Source organism: Saccopteryx bilineata, chromosome 3, assembly GCF_036850765.1.
Source record: "Saccopteryx bilineata isolate mSacBil1 chromosome 3, mSacBil1_pri_phased_curated, whole genome shotgun sequence".
In the NCBI taxonomy this organism is placed as follows: Eukaryota; Metazoa; Chordata; class Mammalia; order Chiroptera; family Emballonuridae; genus Saccopteryx; species Saccopteryx bilineata.
In genome coordinates, this window is record NC_089492.1 from 256,151,424 (window position 1) to 256,174,316 (window position 22,893).

Here is a 22,893-nt window from a genome sequence, read left to right on the forward strand (position 1 = left end):
GCTAATTTGGCAGTTTCTCAACTGCCCCACTGGCACTTGCCCTATACATTACAGAATGCTTAGCATTTCCCACCACCTACGGGGGCACTGCCTCCTGTGAACTGCTGCAGGATGTGTCTGCCCCAGCCCCTTCCCCTGTGGTATGTAAGGTGCTTCAAACCAGATTCTGATATACATGGGGGTGCCCCCCCGACCCAGGCAACCAGTTACCTGTATTCCCAGCATCCAGAACTGGGATCAGCTGTCAATGAATTCCTAAGGAAGTGAGTCCGAGATCAGAAGAGTGAGGGGCCAGATGTCCCACTTGCTGGCCCTGCCACCATGGGCAGGGTACGCCCTCTGGCGGCCACAGCCTTCCCCATGCATGATGAGCAAAAGCTGCAGGGTGCTTCAAGTGCCCAGCCGGTTACCTAGAGATATCTCCCAGTTTCCAGGCTTCTTAACACCCCTCCTTCAGACCTAGGCACTGGACTATGGGACAATTAGTACAAGACAGCAGCTTCACAAGTCCTTCATCACCTGGGGGCACACCTCCACAACCCTGCTCCCATCATCTGATTCCTCCAACACAACAGTCCTACAGATGTCCTCTCTCTCTCTTCAATGCCAGCCTGTGCTCACTAGGGGCCGCCCAGCTCAGCAATGTCCATTTCTAGTGCAGAGCCCAGGAGGTGCTCATTGGTCAGTTTATTCCACCTCAGTGTTTGTAGTCACTACAAACAATGACATATTACTAAATACAGAAGGCAGTTCTTTATTTTCATCTCATATGGCTTCCCAGCATTTTACCAAGTAACTTCACCCATATTAAAACTCTTTCCTCTCTTGAACTTGGATGATGTTCTTCTGGCTGCTTCTAAGTCTCTCTTTGCCTTAAATGCATGTGCTCCTCCGTGTATCATTATTGATACATTGATGGTTCTCAATTTTCTATCATCAGTCCACATTTCTCTGAGTTCCAAACCCATGTATACAGTTACCTTCTAGATGTCCTGTAAGTACCAAGTTCAACCCTTCACCTCCCTCCACCTTTCCCCCTTATTTTCTGGCTAAGAAACATTCCAATTTTGGAGATATATGTAGGTTCAACCTGAATCCCCTTATCTTAAAGCAGGACTAGTTGCTACATGGCCTTCTCGGGTTCCCCATCACCTATAGAAAGTCTAAACTGGAAAACCATTAGCTATGACCCTTGCCTAACTCATTAGACCCATTTCCACTCTGAATTATTTTGATTCCTTGACTACACCAGGTACATGGTTAAGTGCTATACTGTCTGCCTGGACATTCTTTCTTATTACTAATTCCTATTCTAGCCAACTACCTATCACCTATCCTTCAGGTCTGACCTCAGATGTCAATCTCTGGGAAGCCACACTGGGTTAGATGCCTCTCTCCTGACAGAGGAAACTGTCTTATTCAGTCTATTACCAGTAGCAACATAGGACCTTGAGTTACATTTGTGTTGACTGGAGGAAAGAAGCAACCAAAAGACAAAGACAGTTTCCAAGAGCATGTATTACACAGGTCTGAGTGCAAGAAATGGAAGACAGCTGCTATGTTTGCTTTAAAAACTCATCAGGTGCCAATGCCAAGTCCTGGTGCTTTTGAGGGCCTCCTGGGTCTCGGCCCCTCTGGAGCAGGCTGGGCCCAGGCTCCTGGGAAAGGGGGCAGCTTCTGCATGGAACGGTCTGCCTCCTGTCACCTGAAGCATCAGGCACTTTGGTGATGCCCAGGGCTGGCTCCTCTTTTTCTATTAGTACACACTCAGGCTCCCACAGCCAGCGTTGGCTGGAAAGCTCACAAGGTTGGTGAGCCAGCCCAGAGGCACTGGGTGGCCATGACTTCTCCTCCTGCCTAGCAGTCAGGTTCTCAAGGTGGGCTAGAGTTGTGACTTCCAAATTCTGGGAACTGACTAGCTCACCTTCCACTGTTGCCTTTCTGCTTGAGGATGCCCCCTCTGGACCCTCACTCAGGAATTTCCAGGACCATAGGCCTGGCTCTCCAGAGGTGGAAGAGGCAGTGGGGCAACTGGTGGGGATGAGTCCTGAAGAGCTGGGACAAAGTGCTGTTAGTGCCTGGGTGTGGAGGAGCTGGGCCTTCACGCAGCCACTAGGGGGCATCGGCTCTGTGGGCCCAGCCCTATCCAGGCTGGGAGCTGGTGACAAAGAGCTGACAGCCTCCTCCAAGACTTGTGGGATGCCAAGCCGCCTCTGGGGGACCCCAGGACCTCCCATTCTGGTGTCCCTGGGCAAGAAGTCATCTTCTTCCTCGCCCTCTCCTGCTCCTCTGAGGGGTGGATCCTGGCCCAGTTCTGGGTTAGGTACCAAGCTTGGCTCCTGTACACCTTGGCTGACCTTAGGCCCTTCATCAGTGTCATCCTCCGAAGAGTCAACCTCACGGATGGCTTCCTGCTTCTGCAGTGACTCCCGCCGCTCAGCCCGGTCCTGTCGGAGGGTGCCTAGAGCTCGTGAGGGAACGGGCTGCAGCACACCCTTCCCCGACAGCGTCCCCATCCCGGACAGCACACTCCTGGTCCCAACCACCTCCAGAGGACTGGCTTCCCTGGGTTCCTTCTTTAGCTCAGGGTGGGGCAGGTCAAGGCTATGCTTTCGGGAAGAGGCTAGCTTCTTCTCAGAAGCAGCAAGTGCAGCTGCCAGTTTCTCAGCTGACTGCACCCTCTTAAGCAGTGGTGAGCGGGGCGGCTCCGCACTCTTCGGTCGAGAGAGTTGTCTGCCTAGGGGAGGCGACAGGTGAAGCTTGGTGGGGAGACCCTGGGTTCCATGTCCAGACAGGGGCGATGGGGAGCGCTGGGGTGAAGCCGCTGGTGCTGGTGGTGGAGAAGGGGTGTGAGCCAGTGGTGACAGCGGGATGCTGCCTGCCGACTTGCGCCGTGGAGAGCGGTACTGCCGTTGGAGCTTGGGGGCCAGACCATGCAGGGAGCTGGGCCGTGTGTGCCCAGAGCCAGCTGGAGAGCTGGGCACACTGGAGCTGGGGGAGCTGCTCTGTGACGAATTCCCTCCCACTTTGTGCAAACAAAGGCAAGAGAGCAATGTCAGCTATTAGAAGTGACTGAGGGACAAGGCAGGGGTTACCTCTGCAGTGTCCCAGGATCATTAAGGTTAACCCCACCCATGAAGCAGAGCCCAGGCTATAGAAATGAAGTCACCTCCTCCCAAGACTGCTGGATCTTTCGGGGGGTGGGTTGGATGAGTTTCAAAGTGGGACTGGGGAGAATGACAGAGGGCCCGGGCACTTTCTCACCTCCCAGGGTTTGTCACTGCGATCTGCAGGGAGCCCTTCCTACCTGAATGCACTGCGTCAGGGGTCACCCGGTAGCCCTGAGTGGGAGACCGGGGGGAAAGGCTGTGGCTGTGTGTGGGAGAGCCCGACCCGCTCTCCCCTGACGACAAGGAGCGGTTGAGGGAAGAGAGGCTGCGGCTGGTGTGGAGCAGGGACGCCTGCTTGGTGATCTTCCGGAACAGGGAGCTCCTTTTTCTGCTGCAGAGACAAGAGTCAAAGGCGGTCTGACTTGGTGCACAGGGCAAAGCACACACTGGGCTCAGGGCCCGGCCCCCAGCACATGAGCACCCCACACTGGCTCAGGGCAGACCCTTGGGTTAAGTCTGGCTCACCTTTCCTGCCCATCTTTGCCCCGGCTCCGCTTGCTCCTCCGGGCCATCTTGGCCTTGTAGCTGCCCTTCCGAGCTGGCCCCACCTTAATGGATGTGTTTTCCAGGGGAGTTGTTGAAATAGACACCTTGTTTCCACTCTGGGGACAGAACATGAGCTAAGGTGGTGGTACAGCATTGCTGACCCAGCCCGTACCTCTGGGCCCAGCTAGACCACAGTCCTCAGTGAGTGCCAGGTGTACGTGTGCCCCTCTCCTGCTCCCCTACGGCCAGTCACAGACCCACAGGCGGGTCGGCCCCAGGAGGCAGCATCCCCAGCACTAACCTTCAGGATCAGCTCCACCACCTCTGTGTGCACGAGCCCATGCACAGGCTCCCCGTTGACGTGAGTGATGAGGTCGCCCTGACGAAGCCCTGCCTCACTGGCTGGTCCTCCGTCCTCCACATGCTGCCCCAGGGAGAGAACAGTTCTCAGCCTGGAGCCTGAGCATAACCCCTGAGGGCAGTGTGGGCGGGGCAGGGATAGGCAGGCCCGAGTAAGGGGAGGGTAGAGGAATGATGGAGCCGGGAGACACAGGTCTGGGTAGCCAGACATACCCACACCATGTGGTGCACAGTGTAGACGTCCGAGTCACCCATGTACACACGGATGGCCCGCAGGGTGAAGCCATACTTCTTGCCAGCTCGGTGGATGACAATGGGGGTCCTCGAGTTGCCGAGGGCTGGCAAGAAGTCCCTGCTTGGAGAAGAGTCCCTGGATGATGGGTTGGATGACTGGGAATGTGGGGACATGGGACTGGCCAATGGAGAGCAGGTATGGTGTTCTAGAGGAGAAACCAAGACTTAGTAGGTCAGGGATGCCTGGACTGGCCATGTTCCCAGACCAGCCCCCTACCTAGGCTGTTGACCCCACACAGCTCTAGTCAGAGACAGCTGGAGCCCAGGTTCCCCACGAACTTTGAGCAGCAAAACTCCTTCATGTACTTGGACCCTCAGAGACCCCAGGGGTGATGGGAATGGCAGCTAGCATTTACTGAGTGCTTACTTTTGTGTATCAGGGCCATATAAGCTCTTCATGTATATTAAATATCACAATTATCCTATGAACTACCACTACTAATAACCACATCTTTTGGTGAGGAATTTCCTCAAGGTCAAGAGCCATTTAGTGATAGAGCTGGGACTTTAAAACAAGCTTTGTGCCTCAGAGCCTGCACTTGTTATATGGTTCCGTCCTGCTTTCTGGGACACAAACAGCCCCAGACACCAATGCATACCTTTGCAGACCTCTAGCTTCATAACAAAGGGATAGCAGTAACATACAGAGTCTCTTAGATACCTGCTCCTCAACATACAATGCACAGACACACCTGCCCTGTGCAGACTCCTGCCACAGGCCCTTCTGTGAGTCTTATCCCAGCTCCCTGGGGCCTCACCTGCAGGAATGAGGAGGGACAGGGCTGTGGCTGAGGCAGACTTGATCACTTTGTTGATGGGGCGAGCAGTGCGCTTTTCTATGGAGTCCCCAGAGAGTAGCCGGTGGCGGGCCCTACGCACTGCCAGGTCACTGATGGCTTTGGCTGCAGCTCCCTCAGCCAGCTGTGGGGTCCCACGACCTTGAGTCTCCATGGCTGTAGGTCCAAGTGAGCAATGAGACCTGCAACGTGGCTGAGCCTCCCCTCCCTGCCTCCCTGTACTATTGTCCAGCTCAGGCCCTTGGGCCACCTGCTGGGCCACACCTGGACTAGAACCACTGCTCTGGACAAAAGGCTCCTCATCCAGCTTCAGCTGCTGCTCCACCGGCCGTTCAGGGATAGGCCCAGACACCCCTTCTCCAGAGAGCGGTGTCAGAAGCCATATGCCTTCCTGCTGCTGCCTCCTGGGGCTGCTGGTAGCCTCCTCAGGACCCTCAGGGAAGCGAAGCACATCCAAGAGGCCCGAGCAGTGATGTCGCACTGTCAGTGGAGGGCTTGAGTCACTCTCCGTGTGGGACGACTCCGACACTGACAGCCGCTTCCGCAATCTATGAGATACAAGGCCTACGGTGAGGTGGCCCCGGTGGTCTGGCTGTTCCGGCTCAGACTCCCTGCGGGGCTCACACAACACTTCTCAGACGTGCCTCAGGAACTATTCTTGTGAGTGCCCCCTCACTGCCACCCTGAGGATCTGACTCTCGCCCATAATCTGAGACAACTGATGGATGGCTGTGCTGCCCACCCTGGGTGAGTTCTGGGTGCTCACATCTCAGGGGAGCCAATCACCCAGTTCCGGTCTCGACCCTTCAGCCCTGCCGGGCCGTCTGAGCGGTCTTCCTTCTCCTCGCTCAGGCTGCGCTTGGTGGGGGGTGGTGTCCGGCGCTCCTCGAGCAGGGACAGCCGCTCCATGCTACTGTACACCTGTGGGCACAGGGGATGCTGGGGAGGGCGTCAACACACACACTTGAGGGGCTCAAGTATCCTTGCACCTGAAACCCAGGGATCTGAACCAGTTCCCCCCTTCCCTCCCCTGTATATACTGTTGAATATTCAAGGAAACAGCGCATCTACTGGGCTGACCTGGCCTCACCCCTGGCATCTCATATGTCAGGGCTGGAGTGGTTCTAGAAGTACCTGTCATATGCAGGCCCAGCCCTATCCTCCTCTTTTTCTCGAGGTAGCCCCTTCACCCCCTCCCCCAGCCTGCCCCAGGCATGTCTCTTGACAGGTCCTCTTCACCCGTTAGCCGGTGCTGCCCGGTGTGCGCCTGCCTCGGCAGTACCTTGCTGAACCTGGGCGAGCAGGAAGAGAACTGGCGGATCTCAAGGCAGCCATCTTCACTCACTTCCTCCTCATCCTCTGAGTCCATGTGGTGGTATCGATCTGAGCGGGCTGGGTCAGACACACAGGACAGTCCCCTTAAGAGGCCCCTGGTGGTGGCCTCCTTTTGACCCTAACAGACCTCAGGAGGGCCTGAAAAGTTGCTCTCCTAATGCCAAGTTCAGGTGCACAGGTGTTTCTGATAAAACAGATCTACCCGCCTTGCTCCTCCCCATCCCATCAGTGGCCTTACTGTCAAAGTAGCTGGTATCATCCTCTGACTCCAGCTGAGGAATAAATTCAGCCTTCTGGCGAAGAAGCCCTGTCCAGTCCAGACCAGTAAAGAATGGGTGCTGCTTCACCTCATAGGCACTGCCTGTGGACAGGGCGGGTGTGGGCAAGAGAGTGGACGGGTGGGTGGAGTCCAGGCCAGCGAGTCCAGTGAGAAGCCAGGCCTCAAGAGGCAAGGCCTGGAGGCCTCGGCTCCGGCCCCTTCCCAGCTCTTCCACCCAGAGGGAGCGGGGCAGATTTCAGGGTCCAGAGGCACTGCTCACACTTGAAGCCTGATCCTCCTGGTTGTATGGACTCAGCCTCCCCCTTCCCTCTTCCAAGTGGTGAGAAAGTTTAGTGGGACCTGTCCTACCTGTGCCCAGTCTCTCCAGAGGGTTCTGGTGGAGCAGTTTAGAGGTGAGGTCCTGGGCATCTGGCGGCAGTGCGTCATCCCCCTCAGGCCACACAATCTCATCTGAAGAGTGATTGGGGGTGAAAGGAAAGGCGTGGGCTAGGGGAGGCTCTCAGAAGTTGTGGCAGTGGGGAGATGGAGAAGACGGTCCTCAGACAGGGTAAGGGTAGGGAGGCATAAAGGGCTCAGCCCAGGAACCTTGAAGCTTGCCTGGGATCCCATTCCTTAAGTTCTATAGGTTCCTGTCCTCCTAGACCACAGACCCTAGAGCACACCTCGCTCTTTGATCCAGGGTGGGCACTGCAGAGGGACCTCCCTGTCCTGAAGCTCCAGCTCACCCTGCCTTTACACCCCAGACACACACACACACTCAGAGAACTAACACCCACAGGATACGCACACTGACAAAACAAGTACACCCACGTACATATGGGGGACACAAACACAAACAGAACAAGCCCCAGGTGACACACACAGAATGCCTGCACACAGACACACACCAGAGAGGCAAGCATATATCACACTCACATGAACTCGGAAAAGAACACATAAGCCTCACAGGTGCATGCATAAATCGTATCTGGGTCCAGACTCTGCCTCCCCAGTGGGCCAAGGTGATGGTACCTACCACTGATCACTTGCCCAAAGAGCTCCTCCGGAGTGTCTCCAAAGAAAGGGACGCAACCCACCAGGAACTCGTACAGGATTATGCCCATGGCCCACCAGTCCACTGGCTTCCCATAGCCCTGACGCAGGATCACCTCAGGTGCAATGTACTCCGGGGTCCCGCACACCTGGGCATAGAGAAGCCAGGCTAGCTCACTGGCATGAAGCTGGAAGGGTGGGGATGTTCCCATCCTTGGGGTAAAAGTGTCTCTGAATAAAGACTGAAGACTCAGCTAACTGGTTAATGAGCAAGATCAACCAGAGTTGGAACTGTTGCTGGGGGGGAGTTTATGTATTTTCTTATTACTCAAAACATCTCAATCTAGCCTGAAACCACCAGCACTCCCTGACCCCTAGACACCTCCTTCTGGCATCCCTGGCTGCCACCCCACAATTGGCTTCTTTCCTCCAGCCTCCCCAAGAACACAACCTACAGTCACATGATTACTACAGAGACGTGTGAACAGTCACAACCTGAGGTGTCAGGCAGGGAAGGTCCAGAGGCTACTCTCAGGAAGCTGGGCCAGAGTACAGGGGGAATTTGGAGCTATGTTACTGCCAGGAACAAGCTCCAGGAGAGCTGTGCTCTTGACTGAGGCTAGGAGAGTGTCAGTGATCGGATGACCTGTTTTCTCCAAACTCTGAGGAGGAAGATGATTTTGTATTTTATATGTGTGTAATTCTACTGGTCCACCCTATTTTCTAAATGTGCTATCTATCTCAATGTCTCCCTAGAACCAAAAGATGAAAAAGACAGGAGCTCCCAGTCTTAACATATACCTACGGGGTCAGCATGAGGCCTGGGATTCAACCCCCAAAGTCTCAACCATCCTTCCTCACCTGCTTGTCCAGGAACTCCCGGGCATCTTTTTCAATGTGGCCCTCGTACAAGTTTGTTGTCAGACTCATGAGGCCAATTTTAGAAAGGCCAAAGTCAGTGAGCTTGATGTGCCCCATGGATGTAATCAGGAGGCTGGGAAACCAGAGAAACAGAGGATGGCATTATTTCCTAGTTTTCTAAAAGTGCCGGTTTCAGTATATGCCAGCATTTCCCACTCAGGCTTCCTCGGGGCTGGTGTGGGACATCAGCAGAGCAGCTTCAGCAGGGAGACAGGGAGCTGAGAACAGCCAGCTCTGGCTTTGTGAGTACTGCTTCTGCACAAGCAACCTGCTCTTCGCCCATTCCCTCAACCCACTTCTGTTTGTTGCCCTCAGCTGTATTCTGTACTGGGGGCAGGTATCAGCCAACCCAGTCCCCTCTCCTCACCTGGGTGGCTCATAATGTCCCTGACTCAGGGGCACATACTCTTTTTCAGTGCCCATGGTTGGTCTCAGAAAGGAGCTCGTTGGGAGAAACTAGAACTAAGATCTCAGATAATCGTCTCTTCCTCTCCCTTCACACACTCGGCCCAGGCCATTTCATTTTGTGTGAAGGTTGCTCCCTGCCTCCCCTTTTCCTGTTTCCCAAATCAGTATCTCTGGCCCTGACCACTAGATCTCCAAGTCTACACAGTGCCCAGATGCCTTGCAGGCACCACAAACTCAACCTGTCCAAAGCAAAGTCATGCTTCCTAATGGGTCCTCTTTTCAGTGAAAGGCAGTAATTTCTGTTACCTACTGAGCTCTGTGGTAAGTGCTTTGTTATTTATAAAAATATTTTGGCTTCTGACAGGTCTTACAGAGCAGCTAACACAACAAAAATAGGTATTAGTATCCCCATTTGAAAAAGGAGAAACAAGAGCCTGGCCTGTGGTGCTCAGTGGATAGAGTGCTGTCCTGGAATGCTGAGGTCGCTGGTTTGAAACCCTGGGCTTGCCTGGTCAAGGCACTACTTCTCGTCCCCCTACCCCCCCCCCCCCCCCGTAAAATCAATACAAATAAGTAAAAAGGAAAAACATGAGGCTCAGAGAGCTTTAATTCAGAGTTAACAAGCGGTCATTTGCACTCAGGTCTAATGTCAAAGCCACTTCCCACTGCAGAAGCTTATCACTCTACACTGGCCCCAAGCTAGAAATCTGGAAGGTATCCCAGACTCCCTTTCTCTCACTTCTCTTTGCACCCTCATCCCAACCTTATTGTTTCCTTTCTGCTCCCCACAGTGCCCCTTCTCTCCTCCATCCTGACTGTTCCAGTGCAGGCTTTGCTCTGGCCTGGTCTACTGCAATGGCCTCACCATCTCTTTCCACTGGCAGTGGTTTCCTGAACTCAAATCAAAGTCTGAGTTTGTCGGTCTATGATACCTTTGGTTCATAGGCCTTTCAAAGACCTCTAGGACCTTTTCAAATAAACCCAAACACAAAAAGGCCCTTTATGACCTGATTCCTGCCTATCTCCTATCCTTTTCTCTTACTACTCTGACCAACCAACAATATCAGCTTCAGCCAAACTGCACCATCTGTGGTTCCTGAATGGGTCACACCTGTGTGCCTTTGCAAATCCCGTTCTCCAGCTTCACAGAGCTCCTCCCACCCTTTTCCAAGGGACTAATTTCCGAGAAATAGCCTGTACACAGATATTTCTGTCTCCCACACTAGACCAGGAACTATTTTATAGCCAATGGTATCATGCTTGGTATAGAGAAGATGTCAGTAAATGTCAGAACACTGCCAACCATCAATTATATATGCTGATTCTTTTGTTCCTGCTTGGCTTCTTGAGTGGCACTCCTCAGTAACTCTTATATGTCACCAAAACCTTACAATGCCCCTGCCAGACTTTGCTGGCAATGATGGTCTTTGCACTTGGAGCGGTCAGGAGACAGCCCTGGGCCCATGAGGATATCCACATGAGCACTGTTTCCTATCAGCCATTCTAATATAGATTCAAACATGCTGTGTCTGCCTCCATTTATCTAGAGACCCAAGACGGAACTTGGAACAAGGAACCTAGATAGAGGGCGTACTTGTCAGGCTTGAGGTCACGGTGCACGATACCATAGTTGTGTAAGTACTCCAGGGCTAGCACGGTTTCCGCAAAGTACAGACGCGCCATGTCCACAGGCAAGGCCCCGATGTTCTTCAGCAGAGTGGCACAGTCTCCTCCTGCAACAAGGGCAGGCGCCATGAAGGAAGGGTCCAGTTCACTGTGCTAGATGGTCTCATGCTTACTGTCCCTAAGGCCCCAGGAGATGGCCTCATGGAAGACCCTGGTGCTAGAGACTGTGATCCTGGCCCCTCTGTTGCTGGCATGGGTGGGAGGTAAGAGTGTGGAGGGGGGCAGGAGGTAAGGTAAGTGGCTGTCTAGGCCACTGTTCAAGCCAGAGAGGGAAGGAACACAGGCCCCTGTGCCTGTAAGTTGATTTGCAGGGACAGGACTAAGTTATTATAGGATGGGACTCCTGTAAATTGTAAACACATTTGGCTGTAACATCAGCATTGTTCATTATTTCCTTCCTGACAACTGTCCTTTATTTTGTGAGGAAAATAACACTCAACTCTCAGCATGAACCCACTAATTAAAAGGGGAGTTCAGCTTCAACTTAAAGACTTAGGCAAAATATCTTTGGAAGCTGTACACAACAGTGAGAAGGGGAGAGGAAGGCCTCTGGCCAAGCTGCTGCCCCACAATTCTCTTCTGCTTCATTCCGAGAGCATTTTGTGTGGCCTTAGGGGGCGTCCCCCTCATAAGCCATCAGCCAGGATAATGGCTTTCCTGTCTTCTGAGGGCCCAGATGCAATCCTCCCAGCATCCAACCCAGGGCTTCTTGGCTTTGCCACCGCTTTTGTTCCTGCCTGGTGCCAGCATTAGAGGCTGTGTAGGCTTTGGGGGGCGGGATTCTAGAGCCGCCAGGGATACATCCTGTCCCAGAGGGCCTCTCATTGCACTGACATGGGCAGCCTCACTGCAGCTGCTGCGATAGAAGCCTCTTCCTGTGAGGGCCAGGGAGGTCTGTGCCCATTGTAGCCAAATGGTCTGAAATCCTAAGGTGGAAACCAACGTCAAAGAGAGCTGGGCCCTGAAACTTTACCCTGTAGCAAGCTATTGGTCCCAGCTCAGGACCAAGTCTCAGATTGTACTTCGGTCTCCGTGTCAGGCAACTTTCTCCAAGTACCTTCAACATACTCCATCACCATGCACAGATGGCGCTTGGTCTCAAAGGAGCAGAACATGCTGACCACAAAGGGGTTCTCAGCGAAAGTCAGTATGTCGCGCTCCACGAAGGCCTGCTGGATCTGGTTGCGCAGGATCAGGTTCTGCTTGTTGATCTTCTTCATGGCAAAGCGCTGCCGGGTGGACTTGTGCCGCACCAGGAACACAGCCCTGGGAACACAGTGCCCATTCAGTCCCCAAGGACCCTCAGCCCCTGTGCTGTGCTCTCTGACCCAGCGCTGGGGTGGCTAAAATGCCTCTTTTCACACCTTATAAAGGCACAGAACAAATGAGAAGGACCTGGGCCCCCTGCCCATAGAGCTCTTCAGTTTCCTGATATATCAAGTCCTGAGGACACAGCTCAACCCTTCCCAGAGCTCAGTGATAGGGATGCTACCAAGACGAGTGGGAATTGCCTGGGAGGGGAACAATGCTCAAAAGTCAGAGGAAACTGATCTCCTGCCTCTCCAGGGGCTTTGGGGAGAGAGAGGGCCCATCTTGAGCCATCTGCTGCCCCGAGGATTGGGCATCATATACTTCTAGAAGGAAGAGCCCAAGGGCTGGCTTAGCCCCAGTCTCGGCCACACCCTGCCCTCTTCCTTTACCCATAGGCCCCATTGCTGATGAGCTTAATGGTTTCAAAGTCCTCTTCTGAGGGTGTCTTTTTAGATGTCAGAGATGCCCCGCGGCCCTGGAAGACAAGGGAAAGAGGAGAGGCAAGCATGCTTCACAGGGCCCTATGTTTAGGGAAGCTGTAGCCCAGCAGGAGCTCAGCTCACTGCCCTGCCACGGCCTCCTGCCCAGCCTTCCCCAGCAGCAGACTGACTCCTCAGGCAGTACACCCAGCAGCCCCGCCTGCTCCTTCAGATGTTCTACCCAAGAGAACTCACAGCCTCGCTTCACAGGGCCGAGGCTCTAGGACTGGGGCAGGAGTGCAGGACCTTTATTTACCTCAACTGAATCGTCTGTCTCCGGAGTGTCAGGACTGTCATAGCTGCTCAACTGGGCCATTTCTAGAAATAAAGCAAGGACACGGAGAAAAGTGTACATGGCACTGTCGGGCACCTCAGTAGTCCACTCACGTCGCCTGACTGTGTGGGGTAGCACTAATGCTTTCTGCATCAGTTTGAACTTATATGCCAATAATACAGTCACTCCTATTTCCAGAATTCCAGTACCATTTATAAGGTCTGGCGAATTCTATAACGCTTCCTTCAGACTTGAGACAATTGTTGGAAAACAAGACTCAAAGCTGGGCTATCAGTCCCCATCCTGCTGGCCAAGACTCGGCTCTGCCGGATGGGGCTGGGGAGCAAGGGGAGCAGGGAAGGCAGGACGGCAACAGACCAGGGACGTGGGAGCCTACAGTTTATGCAGGGGCTCACTGCGAAGCCCCAAAGAATGGAGATCATCTTCTGACACCTGAGCTGGGATCACCCCAGAGACACTGAAGGACTGTAAGACGGCAGCAGGAGAGGTGAGCACGCACAGGAGGTGAGCATTTTTGAAAATGTGACTGTAGTCCTTTTGTTGGTGACCTCTTGATTTTGGGCTCTAAATCCAATCCAGCTGAGCACAAGGCTGTCCAGGTTGGGCTATGTCAGGCGGATGTGAGCAATGCGGAAGGAGGGGCTGTTTTATGACAGAGAACTCACGGTTCCTCCTACAGCCCTGAGGCCTGCCATGCCCAAGTCCAGTCTAAGCTCTTCTCCAAGTGGTTTCCCTGCTGTGAAAGCCTGTGGCTGTGGGGCCTTTCTGCAGCCACCAGGCAGCTTGCTCACCCTCCAGGGGATCCCGTGTGAGGCCCAGCTGGCTAATGATGTAGCGGGGAATGTCACATTTAATCCCTTGTCCCTCTTTGGCGTGGCCCTCAGCTGCTTCTAACAGGTGGTAGAACTCTTCAGGGTCAAACTCCTGTACCAGGGGAGAGAGGTAGTCAGTAGTAAGAGCCACACTTGGAAGCTGTTGGTTTTCCTAATTTTATAGCATATACTCAGTGCAGGATGAACAAGAAGACTTTCCCTTTGTGATGGGACACCCCGACCCCTGAATACCGAGAAACATCATGATTCAGGGATCATGAGAATGGAGACAACGCTGCCTTACAGGCCATTTCCAGATTGGACATCCAGAGCTGTTGCTTTCAAAAGAGCCCAGCCTATTCACTTGGTCCAAAGCTCTCCACCAGCCGGATGGCAATGTCAAGGCATGTTTGAACACCTAGCCCACAAGAGCGGACCTAGTGCCCTCTCACTTGTGGCTCACGACCCAGCAGTGCACACATGCTGTCAGCTATTCACTGAGTACCTCCTGTGTGCTAAGAGCTAGAGAGCCATGTGGATCAGATCACAACTGTCCCTGTCTGCATGGAGCACATAATAATGGGGTCCCTGCCACACCCCCTTTCAGGATCATCCAGTTTTCTTCACAAGAATTCATTTGGTCCCCAATGTTCACATATTATATACTGCTCACAAAAATTAGGGGATATTTCAAAATGAATATAAAGCGATTAGAGTAGAAGCATTTGATTTCTTTTTATTAAAGAAGAATATCGGCCCTGGCCGGTTGGCTCAGCGGTAGAGCGTCGGCCTAGCGTGCGGAGGACCCGGGTTCGATTCCCGGCCAGGGTACACAGGAGAAGCGCCCATTTGCTTCTCCACCCCTCCGCTGCACTTTCCTCTCTGTCTCTCTCTTCCCCTCCCGCAGCCAAGGCTCCATTGGAGCAAAGATGGCCCAGGCGCTGGGGATGGCTCTGTGGCCTCTGCCTCAGGCGCTAGAGTGGCTCTGGTTGCAACATGGCGACGCCCAGGATGGGCAGAGCATCGCCCCCTGGTGGGCAGAGCGTCGCCCCATGGTGGGCGTGCCGGGTGGATCCCGGTCGGGCGCATGCGGGAGTCTGTCTGACTGTCTCTCCCTGTTTCCAGCTTAAGAAAAATGAAAAAAAAAAAAAAAAAGAAGAATATCGGGTTTGATTATGCAAATGAGATGCAAAACCAACTTTTATTTCATTGGTGAAAATGCACTACACAAAAGGCTGAAAGTACTGGTGTATCTGCACGTTCCCTGATCCCCTGATTTTTGTGAGCAGTGTATTTAAATAAGGACTTCAGCAGCAGAAATGGCAGTATGTGCCACCAGTTTTGCTAAGAGCAGAGTACTTCCTCTATAGCCCACTGCTTCCTCTCCAACTCCCTACTAACCTTTCCCAGAGTCCACTCACCAGGCATTCCAGAAGCCGAGCGGGGCGGGCAATGACAATCATCAGTTTTTTCACCAGCTGCATCACAAAAGCCACTTCTGAACTCTCTGAGCGCTCATGAGCCTACGGAGAAGACAAAGGTTGTTTAAGCAATCCACTGGCCCAGTGTGGTTGAGCGAAGCAGGCCGGGGCTGGGCAGAGCTGTACTACAGGGAGAAACAATTTGGTGGTATTGAGAGCTCTGCAAAGCAAAGAACTCAGAGAAGGCCAGTGGGCTGTGAGAGGACGCAGGCTGCTCATTGGGAACAAGAGCTTTAGAACCCTGCCTAACACCAAGGAATGTCACACAGACACCATTTTCCCTGCTCCTCCATCAACAAGCAACAAGCTTCACTTATGCTCTAGACACCAACTTAGGGGCAACTTTCAATGGAGCCTTCACTGATGTTCACTGTCCACCCCAAACAGACCATCAGGAATAGAGAGACCTCTAAGCAGGAGAGTGATGTGACCAGATAGGTGTTTTAGAAAGACTACTCTGGCTGCAGTGTAAGTGGGCTCCAAAGAAGGCAAGCCTAAAAGCAGGTAAACCGCTTAACAGTGGGATTTCATCAGTGATGCAGATGAAAAGGGCAGAAACCCAGGCAGGAAGAACGAAGAGAAACGAGCAGACTGGAGCCATTTCACCCACCACTCCAGAGGGAGATGGCTGAGCAGACCTGAGGGTGGATGAGCAAGAAAAGAAAGTAACTGCAACTACAATTTTAGGGGAATTTTGGGAAACCCATAAACGAAATAGGAAATATAAGAAGATAAGCAGTTTAGGGGAGGAGAGGTAGAGAGCACGTTATATTTGGTTATAGAGAAAAAGCAAGTAGGGAAGAAACAAGCTGTTTTGGATTCACAGTCTGCAGTACATAATAGGTTCTTTCTGAGTATCTGCTCAGCCCAGGAGCCCTTCTTGTCCTTATGGAAACTGCTCTGCCTTCCAGGGGCACTTGTACTGATTGTGTGGTTTTACCTTCCCGCCCATCTCCAACAGCTGGCCAGCGCAGTTACTTCCCTAGGAATTTTAAAAAGTATGGAAAGACAACTGTTGTTATTAATGTGGCAGCACTATATAATCTACTCTTGGGTGAACAGGGAGGGCCTATCTACCAAAGAGACAGAGAAACAGAAGCACAGAGAAAACCAGAGATGAGAGAGGAGTATAAACGTTTCCAGGCTTTCAGAGGCTCTGGTTTCTAGTGCTTTGCCCTTCTGAGGCCTGGTTGCATTTCTGTTCTCAATCCTCTAACCACCGCTTTTATAAATACTTTCCCCTTCCTGCTCGAACTACTCCGAGTTGGCTTTCTATTACTTGCAACTTAAGAATACTAACTGACCTGGAAAGTCAGAGTGGAGGAGCCAATACACAAATAGGAACAGGAGGTGAGGGAGGGACGCGGCCACAGGTGGAGTCCTCGGCATGTGGGTGACAACTGAAGACACGGACTGGGAGAGTATGGAGAAAGGAGAGAGGAGTATGGACGCTCAGGATGGTGCCCTGTGGAACATCAGCATTTAAGAGATGGGCAGAGAAGTAACTTGTGAAGGGGCAGCAAGACTGCAAGGCTGGAGAGGGCACTGTCATGACAACCAAGGAGGGGGATTAAGGAGAGGTACTCATTGTGGAAAGTTCTGTAGAGAGGTGAAGAAAGATGAGGACGGAAAGAGGTCGTAGGATTTGACAATTGGCCAATTAGTTCCTCGATGTCTTTTTTTGTCTAAAAGCATTTTAGTGGAATGGTGGGAAGGGAAGGCAGAATACTGAGCAGTGGATAGGTTGTAAGGAAAGAAAAACAGCAATTGAAACCCATTTGGGGGGGAAAACCCCACAAAACACTGTCTATAAAATGAAAGAGGCTGAACACTTAGTAAAACCTTGTTGTTCTTTTAAAACTCAGCCCAGATAACAACTCTGAAGCCCCATCGAAGTCCCCTGTCCCCTACCCCTCCTCCACACACAAGAACAAGCAACGGCTCTCTTTCCTCTGTTCTCCGTCTGTCTGCTCACGCCACAGGTACTGCCATGCTGCCTGCAATTAGCTGGGACTCTGCAGCTACACTGCAGGGCCTTGTGAATAGAGAGGATGTGTCTTCTTTCCTCTTTCCTTCCCTCACACGCTAAGCCTAGCATCGTGCCTCTTATGTGGCAGATGTCAGTCAATGTTTGTTGACTAAGAGTTTGAAAATCTATGACCTTAAGCTCTGGAATAAGACAAACCTGGTTTTGGGATCTATCTCTGTTATTTAAGAAATGAGTTACCTTGGGCTGACTTAGCCCTTTAAAGCTTCTGTTTCCTTTCTGTAGATTTAGGGAATAATAACAGTACTTTCCTTATAGTATTGTTGTGAAGGTTACGTTGGTTAAATTAAATGAGATAATGTACTGTCTAGCATTTATTAAGTGTTATATAAATGATAGTGACTTTTATTATTATTATTATTATTATTTTATTATTTTTTTTTCTGAAGCTGGAAACGGGGAGAGACAGACAGACTCCCGCATGTGCCCGACCGGGATCCACCCGGCATGCCCACCAGGGGGCGACGCTCTGCCCACCAGGGGGTGATGCTCTGCCCCTCCGGGGCGTCGCTCTGTTGTGACCAGAGCCACTCTAGCGCCTGGGGCAGAGGCCAAGGAGCCATCCCCAGCGCCCGGGCCATCTTTGCTCCAATGGAGCCTCGGCTGCGGGAGGGGAAGAGAGAGACAGAGAGGAAGAAGAGGGGGAGGGGTGGAGAAGCAGATAGGCGCTTCTCCTGTGTGCTCTGGCCAGGAATCGAACCCGGGACTTCTGCACGCCAGGCCGACGCTCTACCACTGAGCCAACCGGCCAGGGCCATGACTTTTATTATTTTAAATTAAAACCTTACCATGCCACTTTTCAATTTAAAACCATTCAGTGATTCCCCACTGCCTTCATGTTACCAAGCTCCTCATAGGCCCTTCGACCTTTGCTGCATCACCGACCCAGGTCTAAATCTTCCACTTCATCTACAACTTTCCTTTGCAAGTACCCTTCACTCTAGTCATGCCAAACTACTTTATCTGCACTTTCTGGAATGTACCAAGTTCCTTTATACCTCAGAGAGGTTGTTTCTACTGTTTCCTAGGTATAGTGAACCCCTACAGACTTGACAAGCCTCAATCTTTCCTAAACCCTCCATGCAGCATCACTACATCCTCCTCTGTGCTCAGAACTGACGTTTCCTCACTGGTCACCAATCACATTTACTATAATAAACACAAGTGAGATAAGTCCATAGAGCACTCAGTAGCGGCTGGCACACAGTACATTCAATAAATGATAGCTGTTATTTTTATTTAAGTACGTGTTGATGAGTCTGTAACTCCAGTCACTAGCAAATTCCTTGAGCTAGAACCTGCACAGACATTTTCTGCATTCCCGGGGCCCAGCAAATTCGGGAACAGATGGCGCGCTGGTTCCACTTTCAGAACTCTTCCTACTGCACCAAAAAACCGAGCCCCAGGGGCAATGCGCCTGGAAAGACGTTTAACGGTTTTGGGCAGGGTCTGACTGACTGTTCAGATAAACCTCAGATGTACAAGCACCCATGGAGTCACTCTACGTTGATCATTTACCTGCTGCCGCAACCCCCAGTTCCTAGCCACTATTTAAAGAACTGCTAGAAAGTTACTCTTGGAACAGAAAACAAATAGCTGCCAATGATTTTCATGAGGCGTTAGCTTTCTAAGGTCATCTTTATATAAATTTAAGTATTCTCTTGAAATCAGAAAATTATATTTTTGTAGAAGGAAGTACTTTCTCATCTATTAAATAAAAACGTTTCTCATTAAAACTCTTGTTCACTGGACTAGTACAACTTTAGGGAGAAAGAAAACAATCTGCTATCAATTATATATGAGAAATCTTCCAATATTTGACAGTAATAATCATGATCATCTTTAGTAATCTTTCTCTTGATTCAACTATTTTCTACATTTAAAAAAATTCCCTGCTCTTAAGTTCTAGACTAAAACACTGAAGTACTGTTTGAGTCTTAACCCTGGGACCTCAGCTCAGCTGGTAGCACACTAGAGCAAGGTCATGAGTCCGGAGGGAAAGGGGCCTGGACTGGGAAATACTCTAGTGACATGAAGAGCCCTGAGGACATAGGCACATGTCCTCTCACCAAAACTGTACAAATGATGTGATGTGGGGCAACTGCGACCTGAGTGGGGAAGCATCTGCCCACCTTCCTGGAGAGGCCGACAGGAAGCGAGCACTGGAGCAGGGAGAGTGGGTAAGGGCTCAGTGCCTGCTCTGGCTTTCTCTGGATTTCTGTACCTTTAGCCTCCCAGAGACGTTTCAAACTGGGTAGGGTCAGGTCTCTAAATGGTGAAGTCCCTACTACAGAACTTCTTACTACGCCTAGTAGAATGTCAGCAAATAGATAAACCCAGAGGATAAGCCTCAGGCCTACTTTCCCCTGGCTGAGGAAATACAGTCTAAAGGCTCTGCTTACACCAGTATTTCTACTAGAAGAGAGTTGCCCACAGCCACTGGGGCCAGTCTTGGCTTTGAGTTACAAATCTCCTAGTCAAATATTTATGAATTCTACCAATGTTCAATGTTGGTGCCTCAGGCAGAGGAACTGGACTTAGAAGAAAGGACACACCGAACTGAGTTCTTCTGACACCAAACAGGTTCCTCAGCAATGCAGGGGCCTGAGGAGCCTGCGGCCATCAGCACCACACTGGGGCGGGGCGGGGGCGGGGGCGGGGGCGGGGCCAGGGGCTGCACGCTACCAAGGAGGAGGCAAGGAGGCTAAGACCGGGATAATCATTAATGCCTGAATCTTAGCTCAGGACTACCACATGATGATTCACCAGAGTCCAAGCACACGACACTCACATCTTGCAGAAGTTTCTCTAAATTCTCTTGAAGTTCGTAGAAGTACTGTGACGTAATGAGGCCACTCCGAGATTTATCCAGGCAGTCTCGGGCCATCTCAATCACCTGATGATGAATAAAGCTCAAGGTCCCATCTGCCAAGGGCAACCCGCTGTCTGGAGTGTTGGAGGAAATGAATTCTGCTAGGCGCTCTTCCATTTGTGCGGTGGCCTGGGAATAAAAATAGGAAAAGTGATATTTCCCTTCTAGTCCTAGCTCAGCTGGAGCTAAGCCTGCTGTCAGTAATAGTCTCAGGATGGGCTCTGTGATCCTGGTTTTCTGATGTGATATTTGGGGCACCTGATGACTGGAAACATAAGAAGATCACCTTCAAATCAAGTCAGAACACTGCAGTGAAGGCGTCTCAGCTGGCCTTGTCTATCTTCCCCACTTCTTGGGGGCATGCTCTTTTGCTCTAAGGACACTGTAGTGTTTGTTGTTCTCCTTTATTATGCTGTTTCATGCCTCTGTCTGTCTATGCCATTTCCTGTGTGGAGCTTTTTCACCTTGCCAAGCCTGCCTGGCAAACTCCTATTATTCCTTCTAATCACCTTTCAAGCATCATCTCTCCTCTGGGAAGTTTTTGATTCCTGTAGGCAAACTAGGGTTTTCTTTCCTCTGTGCTCCCACTGGACCTCTCAATTGTATAAGCTCAGTGAACGGGCACTGATGGTTTCTAAACCTGAACTGGAACTTCTTCAAGTCAGAGAAAGTTTGATTTATCACTTGACCTTAGGACCCAACTGAGCCAAGCAGATGTTCAGAGAATGTTTACTGAATGTGTGCACCTGTCTGCTCACAGGCCTGGGCTCCCAGCAGAGCAGAATGGGAGTCTGGCTCAGAAGCCACTTGGGGGCCTAACTGCACAGTCACGTCAAAATGACAAGTTCCTAGCTGCCTATTTAGGACTTGACCTTCTTTCCTTTGCCACCAGATGGCGATTTCTGATTTCCAGAGTGTGTTTACGGGTGTGTGTGTGAACATACATATAGGTATATATATATATATATATATATATATAAGTATTACACACATACATACATGTATATATGGTGTGTGGAGAGAGAGGGAGGGAGAGAGTGAGAGAGAGGAGTGAGGAGGGAAAAGTAAATAGGAATTTAAACACACTTTCTCTAACAAAACAGTTCATCTTACACGAATGACTTGGAGACCTACACATAAACCACAAACATGCAATGCTAGAATGACATACGACACTAAGTACATGAAGAGGAAGAAAGATGAGATACATTTCTAAACACTACACATTCACAAACTTCTTTATAAAGGACCAAGCATAACATATGATTTCCTAGCTGTGCACTTTGCCCCTCTTTCTTGCTCTTATTCTCCAAGGCTAGAAGGCATAGACCACAGGGCAGAAGGGAAGCAATAGCTCATACTTACTGAGTGCTCACTAAGCCCTGGGCACAGTTATGAAAGCTTAATGTTCATTAATCTTGAAAAACTCCCTATGAGATAGATACTCTTATTATCCCAAATCACAGGTGAGGCAAATAAAGCTCAGAGCATTAAATACTCTGCCCAGGGCTATACAGCTAGTAAATGGCAGAAGCAGATCTGAACTCAGCCCGTCTGGTTCCAGAATCTGTGCCCTCCTTACTGCTGTGCTTCCCAGTGCACGTCAGGGGGGAAGCATGGGCAGCACACCTTCTCCCTAGGCCACCCAGGAGTCCAGGACACTGTACCTGAGTCTAGAAAAAGAACAGTCTCTAGAGGAGCAGCGAACCACACACTGCAGACCCTAGACACCGATGAACAGGTAGATCCAGGGAGGTCTACACCGAGGACGAAGGAGGCTGAGGACTCTCCCTCCCTACCGTCATGGCCAGAAGCCCACTCAGTGCCCTGGCTCTCTGTCAGGCAGGGCTGGCTGTGTTCTACAGGAACAGGACCCGCCACTAGGTGGCCAGGTCTCAGCATATTGGCATGTAGTGTTCAAAAAGAAATGCAAATAGGAAGCTAGATCTTAGTTCCATGTACAAGGAGGTTTATGGCCAAACTGCAGTTGTGTGAAGACTATTTCTCAACTAGCTCAGGATAGTAACCTCCTTTCCTCCCTCAGCATTTTTCTGCTTGAAAACACAAATCCAAATGTGAGTAACTCTGAGATCTGTCTCGCACATTATAGCTCCCTCTGGCCTACTGCACCAGTCCAGCAGACCTATCTGTGCACTCTCTGGTGCCCAGCAATGAAGTGGTACTTATAAAATTTGTATAAACAAAGGTGCTCTCAGAGGGCACATCCCATTCTGGGGGAACCTGGACTTGTCAATCCTGATGTATGTGGTGAGAAACAAGGTCTCCAGTTCGTTCCTTCCTCACTAATACATGGTGGGATTCCTTTTTGACATTTCTCGCTAAATACCTCTCCCTCCAGGGAGTGGTGAAACAGAGACCCTGCAAGTATAATCTCTAAACCCATAGTCCTCTGCGCCTTCCTCTTTCTCAGCAGTCTGGAAGCCCTTGTCCTTGTATCCTCCTCCCCCTTCTGGTACCTTTCTGTTCTTCTTGATTACCTCTGGGGACAGCACGCCACCCCCTCACCCCAGTGCTCCCACTGGGGCTGGCTGTAGGCAGCCTTCTTCAGAGGCATTACCAGTCTCCTTTAAAATGGATCCTTACCTTTGGGAACCTTTCTTTGTATACATGATTCATCATTATTATTTCACTGTCAAAGGAAACTGGGGACCGTCCAGGACTAAATAAGAAAGAAACAAATGTGTTAGTTCAGTGCCATGGAACTTTCGAGAAAAAATGCCCATCCTGAAACCCTGAGCCCACCCACTGTCCCCAGTACGCATACTTCCACCGTAATGAGTGCTGAGTTCCAGAGCCTTCCTATTCC

At 51.2% G+C, this 22,893-nt stretch overlaps 1 protein-coding gene across 10 annotated transcripts in view; it reads right to left on the reverse strand.

The window, feature by feature from the left end:
- Positions 1-1,500: 1,500 nt before the first annotated feature.
- The window catches only part of MAST2 (microtubule associated serine/threonine kinase 2), a 214,924-nt gene continuing 193,531 nt past the window's right edge, over positions 1,501-22,893 (reverse strand). For 5 of the 10 annotated variants that reach the window (XM_066269313.1, XM_066269312.1, XM_066269316.1 and 2 more), the window contains 20 exons: positions 22,671-22,746; positions 19,986-20,195; positions 15,088-15,189; positions 13,646-13,778; positions 12,816-12,877; positions 12,470-12,555; positions 11,827-12,035; positions 10,678-10,816; positions 8,616-8,748; positions 7,738-7,903; positions 7,071-7,172; positions 6,681-6,803; positions 6,390-6,499; positions 5,874-6,028; positions 5,069-5,655; positions 4,230-4,456; positions 3,958-4,080; positions 3,636-3,772; positions 3,308-3,501; positions 1,501-3,025 (listed from right to left, as the gene is read on the reverse strand). In XM_066269313.1, the coding sequence (XP_066125410.1) occupies positions 1,557-3,025; positions 3,308-3,501; positions 3,636-3,772; positions 3,958-4,080; positions 4,230-4,456; positions 5,069-5,655; positions 5,874-6,028; positions 6,390-6,499; positions 6,681-6,803; positions 7,071-7,172; positions 7,738-7,903; positions 8,616-8,748; positions 10,678-10,816; positions 11,827-12,035; positions 12,470-12,555; positions 12,816-12,877; positions 13,646-13,778; positions 15,088-15,189; positions 19,986-20,195; positions 22,671-22,746 (4,543 nt within the window). In that variant the 3' untranslated portion in view covers positions 1,501-1,556. The remainder of the gene's footprint in view (positions 3,026-3,307; positions 3,502-3,635; positions 3,773-3,957; positions 4,081-4,229; positions 4,457-5,068; positions 5,656-5,873; positions 6,029-6,389; positions 6,500-6,680; positions 6,804-7,070; positions 7,173-7,737; positions 7,904-8,615; positions 8,749-10,677; positions 10,817-11,826; positions 12,036-12,469; positions 12,556-12,815; positions 12,878-13,645; positions 13,779-15,087; positions 15,190-19,985; positions 20,196-22,670; positions 22,747-22,893) is intronic. The other 5 variants (XM_066269315.1, XM_066269314.1, XM_066269322.1 and 2 more) reach the window with 2 other exon arrangements.